We start from the raw sequence: 16,676 nt of genomic DNA, 5'->3' as shown, positions 1-16,676 counted from the left end.
CAGTGTGGGCTGGGTGGGGGAGGAAGCCAAAAAATGAGAAATAGGTAGCTTTCACAAAACAAGTGAGAAAAGACAAAGCTAAAATTAACACAGTTTCATACATGTTGTTAAAACATAATGACCCAGTTAACTGACAGCAGTTGGAAAGACTAGATTCAAATATTTTTCTCTCCAATGTCCATTTGTGATGAATACTTTAGAATAAATTATGCAAGATAACGATAGTTACAGAAGCGTGACTTGTATTTAATAGAGCTGCTGCTTGGGTGTCAGAGGTAGGAAACCAGTGCTCTGAAATAATAGGTATGTGATTGTTCTATAACAACTGTAGAGTCTGATTCTGCAAATCCTATGCAAATCCTAAGCCATGTGAGAGTGGAACTACTCTTCTGAACACAATATATTATATGAGTTCAGCAATATAGATTTAACATGCATAATTATCAGAGCCTTTGTCTGTGTTATAATTTTAAATGTTACATCTCCATTTTGGTTTAAAACTGTGGAAATATACGGAAAAAAATGCATGCATATCTTGAGGCAGAAATAATGATTGTGTTCTGCTGCAATAAAAATAGATTTTTTCCTTTTATATCTGTAGCTTCATGAGCTTTCATTAAAAAAAAATCAAAATCTTGGTTTTTGTCAAAGATAGTTTTTAACTTTCCTTTTTAAAATCTATTCAGAAAACCCGATGCCACATAAGATAGAACACATTAAAGAAAGTCAGTCTTTCTCTTTTCCTTTCCCTCCCTCTCTTTTTTTCAAAGAAGTAACTTAAAATATGTGTGCTGTGTAAGAACGTGTGCTGAAGTTTCATGTTTCAGGTAATCTTCTTTAAAATAATGGGAGTCTAGATTGCATCAGTTAGTTTAAAAACTGCTATGCTATTGGTAGGGACAAAATGGGATTAGAGCCAAAATTTGACTGTGTTACTGCCAAAGTCTGTATCAGATTTAAGACACATGCTTCTGCAAGCTTCCATGAAGGTTGTGAAAAAAGTTTTAATACAGAGTTGGATTACAGCTCTCGAGCTCAAAACATTGGCCATTACACTACCATCTTAAAAGCCTGCTGTAACACGGAGCACAGAATAGAGCAGATTTCTTACATTTTCTGGACCACAGATGGATTTTGGATGCCTCTTTGTGTCTTGATGGAAGATATATTAACTTCATTAACTGGAATCCATACCTGATCACTTGTGAGCGTGTATGTTTATACATACAGATATATATCTATTTAAACCCTTATCATGATTTTCTTTCAAGTGTATCTAAAATCTGCTCTAAGAAATTATATTCTCTAGATGAACTTAAAATTGTTTTGAGCAGTAAAGAGCCAGATATTTACTCTCGGATGTTGGAATCCTTTGTGAGTTTATAAGAGAAATTGTGGAAGCTTTTCTCTTCTGTCCTGGTGATAGAGAAATGCATTTTGAAACAGACGCCTCTAGCTGTATGACGACGACTGCGTAGTAACCTGTGGATTTTGAACACCAGAATGTACAAAACGTGGGCAACTGTGAATATATTCATAGTTTCTTTTCTACATCTGCTGCAGGGATCTGACTATGAGAATGGGTCTGTGAAGGTAGGTGATCTTTATTTACTGTCATTTTTAATCCAAATTGCCAGAATTACATACATTTCACGTGCAAGGTGGTGGTCTTTTTGCTGTTTTGGTGCTTGGGGTTTTTTTGTGATGGTTTAGTTGCACAGATGTTTAGCAGTCACAGAGGAAAGAATCTATAAAGAAGTTCAATTCATATTCACTGTTAAATATTTTATGTCTTTTTACTAGTTATTATTAGGTACTTTTTGTATACTTTGTTCTTAAATCAAACTTTTAGTGTCAGTCATGCAAAATAAAAGCAAAATCTAAACAAAAATGCAAGTCAGAGCATCTAGAATACTTGTTAAATACACTTTTTTATTTCAGGTATTTATAATTGCAGGAATTAGTATCCTGGTATTGCAAATCTTCCTCTAAAAACACGTGTTCATCAGTTGTTCACTTGTTTGCCAGAAATCAGAGAAATGTTTTTCTTTTGTTTTATTAGGAGATGTTATCCAGGACTTTAAAATAAGCAGCAACTAGTAATAATAGAGCACATTGCCTGGCAATTAACCTGTCTACTGAATATAATACGTGCAACAAAATTTAAGCTCAAACCTCACCTTGAGAGTAGGATTTTTCAGATCTGACTTTCTGAGACAATGTGAGAACATCCAGGACAATCATTTAGAAAAATCAGAACAAAAACTGGAACAAGTTTCTACATGTGCAGTGTGTCCAAAAAGGATTAATTCAGTGTGTGGTCCACAACAAATTATTTGTTTTTCACTAACAGAGCAAAACAAGCTATTACTTTTGTTTTCACTTCAGAAAACCTCCTGCTTGCAAGAGATGACCACACACTAGTCTGTGAACTGCACTGCATGCTGACCTGTGTTTGAGAAAAGAAATGCTAAGTTACGTGCTTAATTGCAGACTGCTGTTGCCAGCATGAGAAGTTAGTGGTGAGCAATGTGTGCCTCAGGGTGACTAACAACTAACCCCTTTGCTCACCATTCACGGGCTTTTAATTTACAACCTCAGCAATCAGTTCTTTGAAGGCATCAGGACCAGAGTAATCAGTCTTGTATACATTACCTTTATGCACTGCATGACAAATCACTGGTTTCTTGCATGTAGGAATCGCACTATTTAAACCGGAAAGCATTTTCTAATATAGAACATGAACCATTGTATAATTGGCAGTGATGATAATTCTGTCCTCACGTGGGACACAAGTTTATTCAGCTTAATAGTAAACTACTAGTTAGTCCTTTAATTAAATTTTGAAACCATATCCACTTTGCCTAGAATAAATGCAAGAGCTTTTCTTGCTAATTTATACTGGTTTATAGTTTATTCACTGTGATAGGATTGCCCATCCAACATATGTACATCTGTAATTGTTTTCATTGAAATCTGGCTACCACTCTCAAGCAGCCAGCGTAGCCACAGGGTACTGTATATAATAACAAATCACTGTTAGTTTCCCAAAGGTATTATTGTGTAGATCACACTAAAAAGGGCTGTGTTTCACATGCATTGGCTGCTGATTGCCACATGGAAAAGACTGGTTTTCCGCTTGTTCTGTGTCTTTCTGCATAGACAGAGATTTTTGGCTAAGCTGTTGATTATTTTTCTTTTAATGTTTTACACAGTATGTTAGATTTCTGGGTTGTTTTAGCATGTATGACCTGTGGACTTTCATGTGTGTACATATACCCCCCCCCAAAAGTCCTTCATGTTACAGTGTTCAATTGTACACAGGGTTATGCCTATTCTTACCAATCGCATTTCAAGTTGAATTTGCAGAACACAGAAACAATGTATTGCATTCACCTACCATACTGTATTTTTTTGACGTTCTTTAAGATCAATGGTAGTATTGTCTGGATAAAAAACACAAGGTCAGGATGCAGGTAATATGCAATTAATGAGACCCAAGGAGGGTTAACACCAGCAACCTGCTGTCCTCCCATGATATGTGTTCACATAGCTGAGCTCTGCCCAGGAGTCCTGAAGTTTTAAGTCTGTTGATGCTGTAAACAATCAGGTGTTGTCAGTGTGGTATCATGCGATAGGGTTTCAGGGGGCTAAGGATTTAAATACTCTCTTACCCCACTCCTGCAAATATCCTAACTAATGCTGTGAACGTTAAAAAGCTTACATATAAGCTGCCATGGTTCAGCAAGGATCGCCATTGTGCTTGGCTTTTCCCAACGCTTCAGAAACGCCATGCTTTTCTGGATACAGGGCTCTCTTTTCCCCCATGTGCACACCAAGGCCGGTTGTCCCCTGCCTGTCAGGCCCAGTTTCTCCTTGTCTCCCCAATCCTGACCTGTTCCAGTCCCAGCATTTTGACCTATGTTCCCTCACCTCCAGGACTCAGGGTCTTGGTTCCCCTACTAGGCTCCCGTTCGTGGTCTCCGTGTGCCATCCTCCTTCCCACTTGGGATGTGGGGATGTCCTGCTTCTCTCTCAGACCCCCAGGAGGTCTGTCCAAGTTCCTCAGAGACAGCCCTACCAGACCCTTTTGCTTTCCAGTCCTGTCTGACCGTGGTCCCCCCTTCCCTCCTCCATCCCTAGGTTCTTGCTTTGTCTCTGTGGTCACGACTTCCCGGCTTTCTTTCTCCTGACCCCAGTTTCTAGCTCTGGTCTCCCTGGATGCTTTCAGTCTCCTCGGCCAGGTCTTGCCCTCTTCCATCAGTGTTCATCTCCTTCCCTTTCCACAGGCAAATCTGGCAGCTTCCCTTCGCCGGTTGCCCGACGCCTGTGGTCTGAGGGTGAGGAAGGGCAGGTCTCTGCTCTCAGCCCCATGGGCTGGACCAGCGGTGGCCTGCACCCGCATCCTGCTCCGCTCCCGGATGGAGCGGGGTCAGCACAGGTCCCATCTGCTGAGCGCCTCGCTGCTAAACTCTGGCAGGTCTCTGCTGCTGCTCTCCGAGGTTTTTTACGTTTGGGTGGATTTTTGCCACGACAGCAGTAGACGTATCTGGGCCAACGAAGGTTCCTCAGGTGTCAAAACTTCACATCTGTGACCCACAGCAGGGAAACACCAGACGTTTGCCAAGACGAGATTGCCAGGAAATGTTTTTGCGTGGATAAAGAAGGACCTTCATCCTCAACTGCAGTCAAACCGTTTTGACAGTGAAAGCAAAAAAATTATTAAAATCGTTTTGAGGCAGACATCTGGCGTGGAAAGTTTCAGCCTGAACGTCTAACGTCTGGCAGTGTTATAAACAACTGGAAAACAGTCTCATGATGGGAAGCGGTGGGCAGCCTCAGACTGGGGCAGCGCAGCCGTGCAGGTGTCCGGCAGGGCTCCTTAGCTGAACTCAAGGCTGGCAGCAAGCCCTCTGCCTCGCACGCCAGTGGCTTGGTTCATGATGCCAGCCTGACATATGAAGTCCTCATTGAACAGTTAGATTTCTACATGGGTTTTCTGAAGACTGAGCTTTTTTTTTTTTTTTCATCAGCAAGTACTTTAAAAATTCCATGTTGAAGTTTTCTCCTGACAGTCTCTTACGTTTTGGAACCTCTCAGCTAGGGAACCGCAAACTTCACTGTCTCTTTTCCTGTCTCTCCCCCACACATTTTTCCTCTCCTAGAGCAACAACAGACATAGGCTACTTTTTCCAGAATTTTAAAATTAGATGCGAAGAGCTATGTCCTATATTCACCAGAGCTGAGTGAATTTTTTGCCAAGAAAAGCCAAAGATCTGTCAGAGCTGCTTCTGCCTTCCAACACTAAAACTGTCTCTCTAATGAGGCTGCAAGGTCTTGATCTCTGAGAATTTGAGTCTCATTGCTCTCTGCCCTATTCTGCCCCTTATGTTGTTAATAAAGTGTTAGGGGGAAGGCAAGAGAAAGGGACAATCGGTAATGCCCAAGGTATAAACAGACTCACAGCCTTTTCTTTTTGCAGAGGTCTTCTCCCCATGGTGAACTCTCTTTGTGGGTTCATTAGAGAGAAACCCACAACTGATAGGCCTGAGGAGTATCACTGAACTAGAAATCTGCTTTCTGATCAGAAGACCGAGGGGTTGGACATGCTTAGCCCAGCAGGTAAACATGGCTGCTCTGTTATGTGCACTCCTTTTCGGCAGCTAAACCTTTTTTACTTCTGCACTAAACGTTGGTACAGCCTTGAGTAGTCGTTTTTGATCTAACAGATCTTAGATTCAGCAATCTCATATTGCCACTGTGAACAGGACAGAGGTGGAAGCCACTTTCCAAACACAGCTGGTACGTCGTCCTTGTCTGCTGGTGAGAGTGAAACAGCACTTCCCCATGATCCTCAGGCCCTGGACCACCTAAGTGGAGAATACCGTGCCCTTGGGAAGGCATGGAAATACTGGAGAGCCATCACACCACGAGCGGAAGGAATCGGGAGGCTCTTTGCATCTCTCCCTTCTCAGAGCCAGCTGCAGTCTGTCTGTCTGTACAGCCAAAACAGAGCTCTGCAAAGAAACCTGAGCAGCAGAGCTGGATGTAAGCTTTTGTCTCTTTAATTACCACTGACACTGTTTTCCTGATAGACCTACACAGCTCTCTAGTAACTGCTTGCAAATGTTGCTTAGTTTCTAGACATTCTAACAAATCTTTCATCTCATGGGTTATCTTCCTCAAAGGCAACTCCTGAAAGTACAGCACACTGCTCAACAGCTAGAAAAAGCAACTTTAAAGGTTGTTGGAAACAATTTGTCTGTAGGTTTTTCATCCTCACATCCAGCTTCCTTTCGAAGTTGACAAACTCTTTTAGATAAAGATTATGAAATTGTGGTTTTCAGAAGTATTTTATTATCCCAGCTTTGTCACTGCTGCTTTTGATTCTCTGTGATTACCATCTCTGATAGGCATGATAAGCCAAAAACGTGTGAAAATGTACTTGCTGCACTCCTGCAGAAATGATTGTTTGTGCTTTTCCTGCAGGAGTGGGAAGCTATCAGCCAATTTGTTCTGACTTATCTGCTACTGCCTTGACAAGGTACAGTGAAGGATAAGAGAACAATTCTGTATTGTTGCCGTGCCACATGGCATCTGTCCTTGGCTCTTATCAGTTTGGAAAGGGAACTACTAACACATTGCTACTTTTCAAGAGTAGTTCTCGCTCATGAGAAATAGCAAAAGAATCGCTCCCAGTCCAGTCCCTCTCAGCTAAGGTTGTAATGTCTGAGGAAAAAGCAGAGCTCTGAAAAGTACATTGGGCTGTTTAGATTAACAAGATGCAGCATTTGAGAAATTCATTCTAATAGTCAGCTGTTTGAAATGAAGACAGCGCTAATTAAACTTTTACATCGGTGGCTCACATCTGAAACTCTGAAACCAAGGTGGGGCAGGAAGGCATGTTCAGAGGGCAGTGGAGCAACTTTCTGTTAATTTGTGGTCACAAGGCAACCAAAACAAGCAATCGGTTCAGGCTCAGCGAGCATTGCTTGTCTCTGTTACCTGCAGCCTACTTGTGCTTTCTCCCTCACAAGCATTTGTGTTGTTTCTGACCATTGATGTGGTGATATTGATGCAGGGTCCTACAGGAGGCAGAATAGTCTGCTTGAAAATGGAAAAAAACCTCGTGCAAACTAGCTTTTGAGACCTCTGCCATTGTGTCTGCAAATTTTGTTCTGATCAATACTGTCCCTGCTCCAGACTAGATCTGAGTAAGGTTTACTTATATCTTATCTACTGTGGACACCACATTGGTATTTGGGAAAAATAAATAAGGTACAGTTGCTGTAGGTGACACCTCATTTATTCTTATTGCCATTAAAAACCTTGTACAGTAGTTTTTATAGTTATCACTAAATGACTGGGACCTGTGTTTCTTTTAGACCTTTCTCTCAGGGCAAGTAAGTCCAGTTACAAAACTGGCCATTGCTGTTTCTTGGGCTTGGCTTTGAGATGTAGTCCCAAAATGACTGTATTGCTCAGCTTTGCTCGGGGGGGGGGGGGGGGGGGGGGGGGGGGGGAGGGAATGACCTGAGATACTTTGCTGCAGGGAAGTAAATCCGATATGATACCTTTCCTACAGAAACCCTTATTCCTTAGGAATTCCTTATTGCTCTCGCTATGTGCTTATCCACTTTTCCACCTGCTCCCTACCTCCCCAGCATGTTTTGCAAATCTTCATAATTAGTGTTGGGATTTGAGGAATGGACACAAAAGGCTGTGTGCCCCCACGAGAGCTGCAGACACCCCATTTGCCCATGGGAAGACCAAGCAGAATTTGCTTTTTTTTTTATGTCCTTGTGAAAAAGCTGTATATATGGGCTTCTGTATCAATGAATAACAGAACCATTGAGCAGGGTATTTTAGTTTGCTCGCATTAAGAAAAATTCAGCTTCCTGAAGGACATCTGCATATTTTTTCTATTTTCCCCCCAAATGTGACTTAAAGCCTGCGACCACTCAGCTAGTGGTAGAACGCCATCTAGGGTCCTTGCTGCTTCAGCAGAGTCATACCGAGTACAAGGGACGTGCAGCTGAACATACGGGATTTGGCAATCCAGTGTGGGTGCCACAGGCGTTTGGAAAGGGGCGACTGCTCTCCTTATTATCAGGACGTCAGGATGGCTTTGTCTGAGCCATGCTTTCGGATGGGAAGCGTGCTGGGTTAGGTTTGAGAGGTCGTTGTCGCTGACTGCAGTGTGGTCCCTATTTGCGTGCAGTTGGGGAGGGAATTCTATTTGAGTCAGGTTTAATTACAAAAAAGTTGCATCATGTTACTGTATCATATGTCACGTTGCACATAGAGAATGTGCCATACAAACAGGCAAAACTTTTCACTTTAATTAGCAATGTGACTCAGAAACCATGTTAGGATACTTTCCTGAACTGCTAGGGAAATATTACTTAAGAAAAACTACAATTCCAGGAAAATGTGTGCATGTGATTGGGGTAACATAAGTTCATTCAGTATTGGCAATGACTTTGCTTTGTGAAGTGACATTTTGAAACCTGGCTATCCAATTGGCTAGTCACACTTCCAAAACATTTATTAAAGTGTCTTGGGGCAAACCCAGAAACCAATGAAAGCACTAACTGAAGGAACCTTTATCACATTAAAAAATATTTTCAAGTATTAAAAGAATACATAGTCATCTGATTTCATTCAGGTCTCTGTTACTGAGCCATTCCAAAATCACTGTCCAAACGCCAGTGACTTCCAAAGAATGGACAAATATGAAAAGAAAGTGACTACAGTCTGGACATGCTCTTTGTAAACACATATAATATGCTATTTTTGACATGTGTACCCTGTCACAGTGTTACACTAGCACCTAACATTGTGTATGATGAAGTAAGTGCTATGTAATGTTTCTATAGCTGCGCTCTGTCCTGAGCATCATAGCTTCCCGAACAGATTGCAGCAATGCAAGATGATATGAACAAGCATACAAGCAGAGGCCCAGAAAACGTACTGTAAGACTCCCAAAGCTGTCAGCAGCATTTGGGATATATCAGTGAGAAACCACCCTGGACATTTATGACAATCCATCTGTGTCCTTTCACTGACCAGGCAAATATACTTAGTGTGATCACCGTAGGAGGGACCTAGAGGTCAACTCTCAACATATATGAGAGAAGGCTTCAACAGAAGGAAACTCCATACCATAGTAGACCTACTCTTTTATTCCATCTGCCCGTCTGGCATTTCCATCACTGCCAACAAAATGATGCACATTGAATGTTGTTGCCTTCAAAATCACACTTCAGCTGCTGTGAGGATGTTTCCCATGAGAGCCAAAAGACCTTGCTGTGGGAAGAAATATTTGTTTAATGAGAGTTGTAGCTGATTCTCAAAATGTTTCCTGGCTAGAAAAAAATCTCCCTCATTTTGATGTAAAGACCTAGCTGGCTAAAATTTTATAGTTGTGACAGGTGTTTTGATAAAATATTATCAGTTTCTTGCTTTGGATATGAAAAATATGAAATATTCTGAGATTTATGCTTTCACAAAATCATGTACAATTCTGATATTTTCAGTTCTTTGCTTTGAATATTTTTGTTCATTCAAACCAAAAATACAGCAACTGAAATGTCTCATCTCTGAGGATTTTGATAATGTAAGCATGCTACTAAAGTGCAAAAAGTCTGATTTGTTTGCTGTAGCACCACAAAAGATCTATTCTAGTTCAAAAGGCCATTCAAAATATGAAACAGCTGTTCTCTTGAAGCCATAGGATAGCTAATATGATTTACTTGTGAAAACATATCATCTTCAGCTAAAATAGAAGCTGTTTTATCACCACCTTGACTACTAAGTTTAGGAAATGGGTAATTAAGTCTCCTGTCTTCACTGCCAGTAAGGCTGGAGCCCAAGGAGACAGACTCCCGAGGAGAGGAGTCTGGAGAGAACTTTTTACCGCACTGAACATTGGAGGTGGAGCAGTCTAGAAGTTGCTTCTCCTCCAGTTTTTGGTCTTGGTCAGATGATGTACTGACAAGGTTTTAGCAAAAGAGGCCTTCAAACATCACACCTGTATCAGTGAGAAACGTGACAGTCTCAGATAAATGTCTCCCTGTCAGCCCCCTGCCCCCTCATACAACACCTGGTCAAACTATCAGTTTTACCTTTTCACATTCCTCCCAAACCCACAACTGACATATCTGTCAGTCCTCCTTCCTGTGCTCTGGCAAAAAGCCACTGCTCTTTTTACAGGACAGGCTCTATGCAGGTTCTCTTTCAGCAGCCGTGACGCAGAGACTCCAGGATGAAGTGGTGTGATCGCACGGTCACTCTTTCCTCAGAGGATGCATGGCCAAGGCCAACACTCCTTAACTCTCGAGGCGGACAAGAGAGAGGTTTCACATAGGCTGTGGGTGGGGGAAGCAAAAGGTTTTTTCCCGTGCCTGCTCTTCAGTCCTTGAGCTTTTTCTGGGCAAGCAGGCACTGATGAGGGTAGAGAGGTGACCTTCAGGCACTCAGAGTACCATTTCCTCCTCCGCAGGCACAGCAGGAGTAGCTATCTGGGCATTACAGCCAGGCAACACATGTCTGACACGTGTATTTTTCCTGGTGAGCGTTACTCAGAGTCTCCTTTTGATGCAGTTGCAGAAAGCGATGTAGTAGTGGGCACAGGTGAAAATATCAGCAGGCAAATCAAGGTATCAATTACCTGAGAGGGCTTTGGAAAACAAAAAGTGCTGCCCTGGTGATTCTCCTCCGAGCCCCAAAACCCCGACTTCTTTGATGACCATATGTCTGATGCAACCCTGGGGTTTCTCAACTGTAACACCATCCTTGCTAATTTTATATTCAGGGAAACAATGTGGAAACCATTTTCAACCTTTTAAAGAAGAAATTCAGCCCAGTTGCACATTTTTTTGCTATATACTTGGACAACATAGCTGTACGCTTTCAATACAATTCTCACTGGAGAAAGCACCCTTTTAAAAAGTGACAGCTGGAAATCTGCCTCCCAGGGCCTGAACTTCTCCCCACCATAAGCAGCATGTCCCTCCAGGTTATTAATGCTTTAACTCTGGTGATCACGTGAATGTTCAGTTTGGATAAGGCAGTGCACTCAGAGAGCCTCAGCTTTTTCCTAAGTATTGGAATGGATTTGAGTATTTGTTTAAACAGTCACCATTTGAAGGTGGAATGAAGTACTGCATACTTCTGAAACTTCATTCATGCTTCTGATAATGATGGCAAAGACTGTAATAGTCACTGAAAAATCCCGTGACAAGCCATCTGTTTCAGAGAACAATATTAGTAAGAAGTCAAAATATCTCATTTTGCTTCTCTGTGGTTATGTTCACTATAATTAAAAATAGCTTATTTTTGCACTAATAATGCATAGATAATCGTGCTTCCAGAGGGGATACAGTCAGGGATGGGACTTCATACTCAGAAGTTCACAGCTGACAGAGAATAAAAATTCTGATTTTATTGGAGCTGTTGAAAGGTAGATGTTCTTCCTCTCCTCAGAAATGAAATACAATGGTGATGATAAAATTAGTGTAAACTAGTATGTGTTAGACATGTGTTAGATACCTCATGCTAGATGTTTATAGGATGATGCAGTTGCTTGTTGATAAGGCAGTAAGTCACTCCTGCAAGCCTGATGTTTTCAAGCTGCAGAAGATACCCTTACTATTTTATTACCCATTGCGCAACACCCCAAGGATACAAGATGCTGTAATGTATACAACATTTGTTATAAAATTCAGCAATGGTTGAGTCCCTGCTATCTTAAAATCATGGCCAATCACTCTGAGCAATATCTTCTTGTGTTTCCTTGGTACTCCCTTTGGATGAATGCCTTCCTCTGTTTCTCTCATCTTTTACTTTGGTTGTAGACACCAGGTTACGGATAGTCTTTATTTTGTGTTTGTACCTGACCCCATACTCCTAGGAGCCACAATAATGCTAAAAATACTACTAATAATGATGAAAATCCTCAAAAGGAGTTCTTACTGCACAGACTCCACACAAGCTTGTCATCCTCACCAGGAAAATGGTCAAACATGAGACCTTGTGCTGGTTTTGGCTGGGGTAGAGTTAATTTTCTTCATAGTAGCCAGTATGGGCCTATGGTTTGGATTTGTGCTGAAAACACGACGACAGACCTCACAATAGCAGGAGCTGCCCTGTTTTCCTGCCAAGAGAAAACAAGACTTTTCCACAGGAACTCCCTTGCAGTTCCCTGGCCACGTCAGCTCACAGTCTGTGTGCTGCGAGCCACAGCACGGCTGGGCAACTACCCCCCGGCTTTGAGGCCATCAGCCAGTCCCAGGTCCTTCAGACCTTGGTGCAATTGCACATCCTGGTTGTTTATATTTGTGTATCTGAGATGAATTGACCTCTGTCCCTCATAAATTGCTTGTGCTTTGGATAAGGAGAGGGGATTTCATGTCATTTGAGTGCTCTCAGTTGAGTGGGATTCAGGCCACCTAACTACAGCTGAGCTAGTGTCCTGCCGACTCCTGCTTCAGCGTCAGTGGGGAGAAAGAGGCAGTTTGGAGGCACAGTTTATCCAACAGACTTTAGAATGAGAGGAACATTCACCCAATGGACCTATTTTTCTCCATTAACTATAATAGGAGTCTCAGATAACTAGTTCATATTCATACAGGTGAATGACCCATAGGATCGGATTTTTTTATTTTAATGATCATGGGGTGGCAGGGAGCTGTAGGCACTCTGTCTTTGCAAGGTGAGCCCTTAACTATAATCGGCTCGTACACTGTCATAAAAACACCTTGGGGAATGCATCACGGAAGAAAAGGAGGTTATTTTCAGGCATAGCATACATAGCAGCAAAGTTCCTTGGTATTTTCATGTGGCAATGAATCATCTACCTAGTATTTAAACTGGTCTGAGTGTAGTTCTGAGAATAGCCTTTGGGCAGCACTGGAACGGGGGGAGTTCAACTTCTGGTTGCGTGAAGTCTTTGTCTTCTGCATACCTTCTCTTGAAATGAATGCAGCTGCTACTGCTGCATTAAGCACAGAATACTCACATAAAGGTTCAAAATGTCCTCACATGCTGCCAGCACTCTTTGTTGATGTCTGAGTGCCTTCACTTTGTGATGAAACTCTCTCCCCCCCAGATTGGTTAATTTTGAAAGATTTAGTCTGAACTTAGCTTAAACCTGTTTGGCCATGTTTGTGATACAATGGCATTAAGAGAATCATCGCTCTGGGTTATGCAGCTACAATCTGCTTTCCCTGGCAAGATAAAGCTGTTACCTTCTTTTTATTGCTTAACTGCTGAGAGGATGGATCATGAAACAGTGCAAGGTTATTGAGAGGTTCCTTAATCATTTGTCCTGGCCCCAGACGCAGTGATAATGTTGAAGAGTTCCATCGGTATTTATGCAGCCCTTGCCACAATAGTATCTGTGACCCTAACTCAGAAAAACATTCCATTTCAGAAGAGCTCTTACACGTGTTTAGTTTTTAGCAGAGGTTTATGTCCCACTATGGATAAAGACTGTGAGGCTGGGGCTTAAGGAAGGTAGTCATCTGTGTAACCTTTCAGGATATATTTCCTGGGTCTGTGGGTGTGCTTGAGTACAGTCTGAAATGCAAGCCGGACTTTCCTCAGATTGAGCAAAATATGGATTTCAGTCAACCTTTATTTTTGCCTTTTCATGTACCCAAAATATTATTCACTGTGCATCTGTTTTCTTAATAAAAATACTGATAGTTACTGATGGCCTTGAAAAGAATTAATTTGGGGTCCTAGGCATGTGTTTGTGCTATAGGTCCCCAAATAAATTTAGGACTTTAGTGGACCTTTCTTTTACTATTGTATTCTACACATCTTTCCTCCGTTGTTCAAAATACCTCCAAGAGATCCTGAAACACAACATTAATACAAAGACCGTCTGTGTCAGGCTGGCAAGAGCAGCACGTGCAAAAAAAGGGGTTCCGCAAACATGAGTTCTGCTGACTCACTCAGGCATCAGTTTGAAAAGGGTGGGGTATTTTTTCTTAGGCAAGAAACCTAGGAGCTTGTCAAGCATGGAGAAAAGGTGCAAACTGCTGAGCTGCAGCACCTGGTAGGAGATTGTCAATACTGATTCTCAAAAAGGGGCCCAGTTTGAACAATGTAGACTATGTGTGGGATTGTGCATCTGTATGACATGAAGCATGAGCCAAATATTTGACTAGCATAAATTAATGGGGTAATGAACTCACTGTCTGATTTAAGCCAGCATCCAAGGTGGGGAAGGCCAGTGAATGTATCACAGCTTTTTCTCTTGTTCCTTTCCAATGGTAACTACTTTCAGGGTTTTTCTGGCATCTGAGATTGCTAGGAAGAAGATAGATAGCCCATTATGGTTTCTTCTGGAAGGACTAAAGTTGTAATTATCCAAAAATCACAATGCTAACCCACGTTATCATTTCCTGATGTCAGTGATGTTGCTTATAGCCCAGATAGAGGAAGATAGATATTCCTCTTTGAATTGAAGAATAGTTTTGTAACATATGAGTTATCAGTGTTATGAAAAACATACAACTTCATTTAAATATGCATCTGATTTTTATCTCTGGGTATGGGACCCATTCCTAGATAAGGTACTTCCAAGAAAAATGGTATTGAGAGCAGCAGTAAGCTGAAGAGATAAGAATGAACTACTTAAACCTACTACTCTGATATTTGTTATTGATGAGTTCTGTGCAAACATTTCTTGTGGGCAATAGCATTATGTGTTTGGTTGACTACAGGGTGTACATTTACAGGTACTGAAAGTTTAGGACATTCGGAGCTTTCCAGTGATATGGCTCCAAAGGTAATTTGTTCATTTTGGGAGCATGTAAAGGACATTGCCCTGGCCCTTTGCCAATGGCTCCTTCTCTACTTTCTTTCCCTCTGAAGCCTTAATGTATATTATAAGCTTTCTGAGGCCAGAGGTCATAATTTTGCTACCTGTGTGAACCACGCCAAGTGCAGTGCAGTCTTGTTCCACATCTAGGTTGCAGCCATTACAACCAACAACTCCCACAATGGTGACAGCTCACCCCAGCTGACTACTAAAATCTGGGTCAGTGTAAGGGAAGCGGAGTGAGGGCATGGCAGGGAGAAAAATGGATGTTCCTCTGCATCAGGAGGCTGAACAGCTCAGCCTGAGGTAGGTCTTAGTAGACTCCCATGGGGCAGAATATGGGGAAAGGAGTAAAAAGAAACAACGTAAAAGCATAGTGGGATCCAAGCAGTACAAGATGAGAGCAGAGTGAAGAATGGGAGGGGAACCTGGAAGGAAGGACTGTAGTTACCAGAGAAAGCCTAAAAAAGGGAGCTAGGGAGTATGTGAAAAGTAGGAAATAGCATGTGCAGATGACTACAGTCAGGAGAAGCAGACAGATAGTGGTTCTGTTCCTCTTGCTTTTTGTGAGGAGCTGGATCTCCCAGAAATGTCAGTGGAGGTTTGACCTCTCTGCATGCTTCCCCTTGCTCTGTGGCTGAGTGGGGAGCTCCCCTCCTGTTCAAACACTGATTTTAACTCGATATCACTGTGAGAGGGGATAAAGTCCTTGATCATCACACGAGGGGTAGGTTTGGGATGCTGTTGAAGCTAACACCTTCCTCTAATTTCACGTTTTGAAACATTTATTCACCTTTCCCTGCAAAGCTGCACTCTTTTAAGTGGGGCCTTTCAGTCAGCCAGATTATGCTTGTCTATATCTAAAGAGGGCTTGAATTTAAACTGCAGTATGTGAAAGAAGTCTCCACATCTGCATCGTGTAGCAGCCCTATGGCACATCATCTATGGCATTATCTGAGACCGTAAAGGGTTCTGTGTTTTCATTTGATGATGTCCTTTTCAAAATAGGATGACCAGAAATGAATGCTTTGGAAAGATTTCATGACGACACGGTATTCAGTACTGCTGTGCCGTAGCAAGAGGATGCCCGCCTGAAGCAGTTCAGTCGGTGGTGTCCGAGGCCATAGGGCTGTGCCCGGCTGGTGGGGCTAGTGCACCTTCCCCACTCTTTCCATTTTTTAAGCTTCTAGTTTTGAATGATTTTAAGTGGTAGATAGCTACCTCTATGGTCAAAGTGTATAAGGATGAGGGATGTCCTTCTAGATGTTGAGCAGTCTGTCCATGCTCTAGCAAGTGTTTAGAAGAACATTTTAGGTGAGAGTATTGTAGTAGTCTCAAAGGAGACAAACCAAACATATAAGGTGATATTCACTGTTCCTGTTTTGGCACTGTCATGGTTTCAGCTCAGCTGGTAACAAAGCACCACACAGCCGCTCGCTCACTCCTCCCCCACCCCGGCCCTGGTGGGATGAGGAGAAAATATAAAGAAACGCTCGTGGGTCGAGACAAGGACAGGGAGGGATCACTCCCCACTTATGGGCACGGGCAAAAGACAGGCTCAACTTGGGGAAGGAACAAAATCAATTTAACTTACTACCAATCAAACCAAAACAAGGATATTAGGAAATAAAACCAAACCTGAGAACACCTTCCCCCCAGCCCTCCCTCCTGCCTTCCCGCCTCAACGGGGAATGGGGGCTGGGGTCGGTTCCTCACCCCTGGTCTCTGCCGCTCCTTCCTCCTCAGGGGGAGGAGGACTCCGCACTCGGCCCCTGCTCCACCATGGGGTGTCTCCTGCGGGAGACAGTCCTCCACCAACTTCTCCAATGTGGGTCTCTTCTCC

General features: G+C 42.5%; 1 protein-coding gene across 1 annotated transcript in view; it reads left to right on the top strand.

The window, feature by feature from the left end:
* Positions 1-989: 989 nt before the first annotated feature.
* Positions 990-16,676, top strand: part of VEGFD (vascular endothelial growth factor D) — a 31,596-nt gene continuing 15,909 nt past the window's right edge. Inside the window, exon 1 of the mRNA XM_075057407.1 lies at positions 990-1,593. Coding sequence (XP_074913508.1) covers positions 1,504-1,593 — 90 coding nt within the window. The 5' untranslated portion in view covers positions 990-1,503. The remainder of the gene's footprint in view (positions 1,594-16,676) is intronic.

The sequence above is a fragment of the Buteo buteo genome, chromosome 25, assembly GCF_964188355.1.
Source record: "Buteo buteo chromosome 25, bButBut1.hap1.1, whole genome shotgun sequence".
Lineage (NCBI taxonomy): Eukaryota > Metazoa > Chordata > Aves > Accipitriformes > Accipitridae > Buteo > Buteo buteo.
Note: the sequence above shows the minus strand (reverse complement) of the source record. Positions and strands in the feature narration are given on the sequence as shown.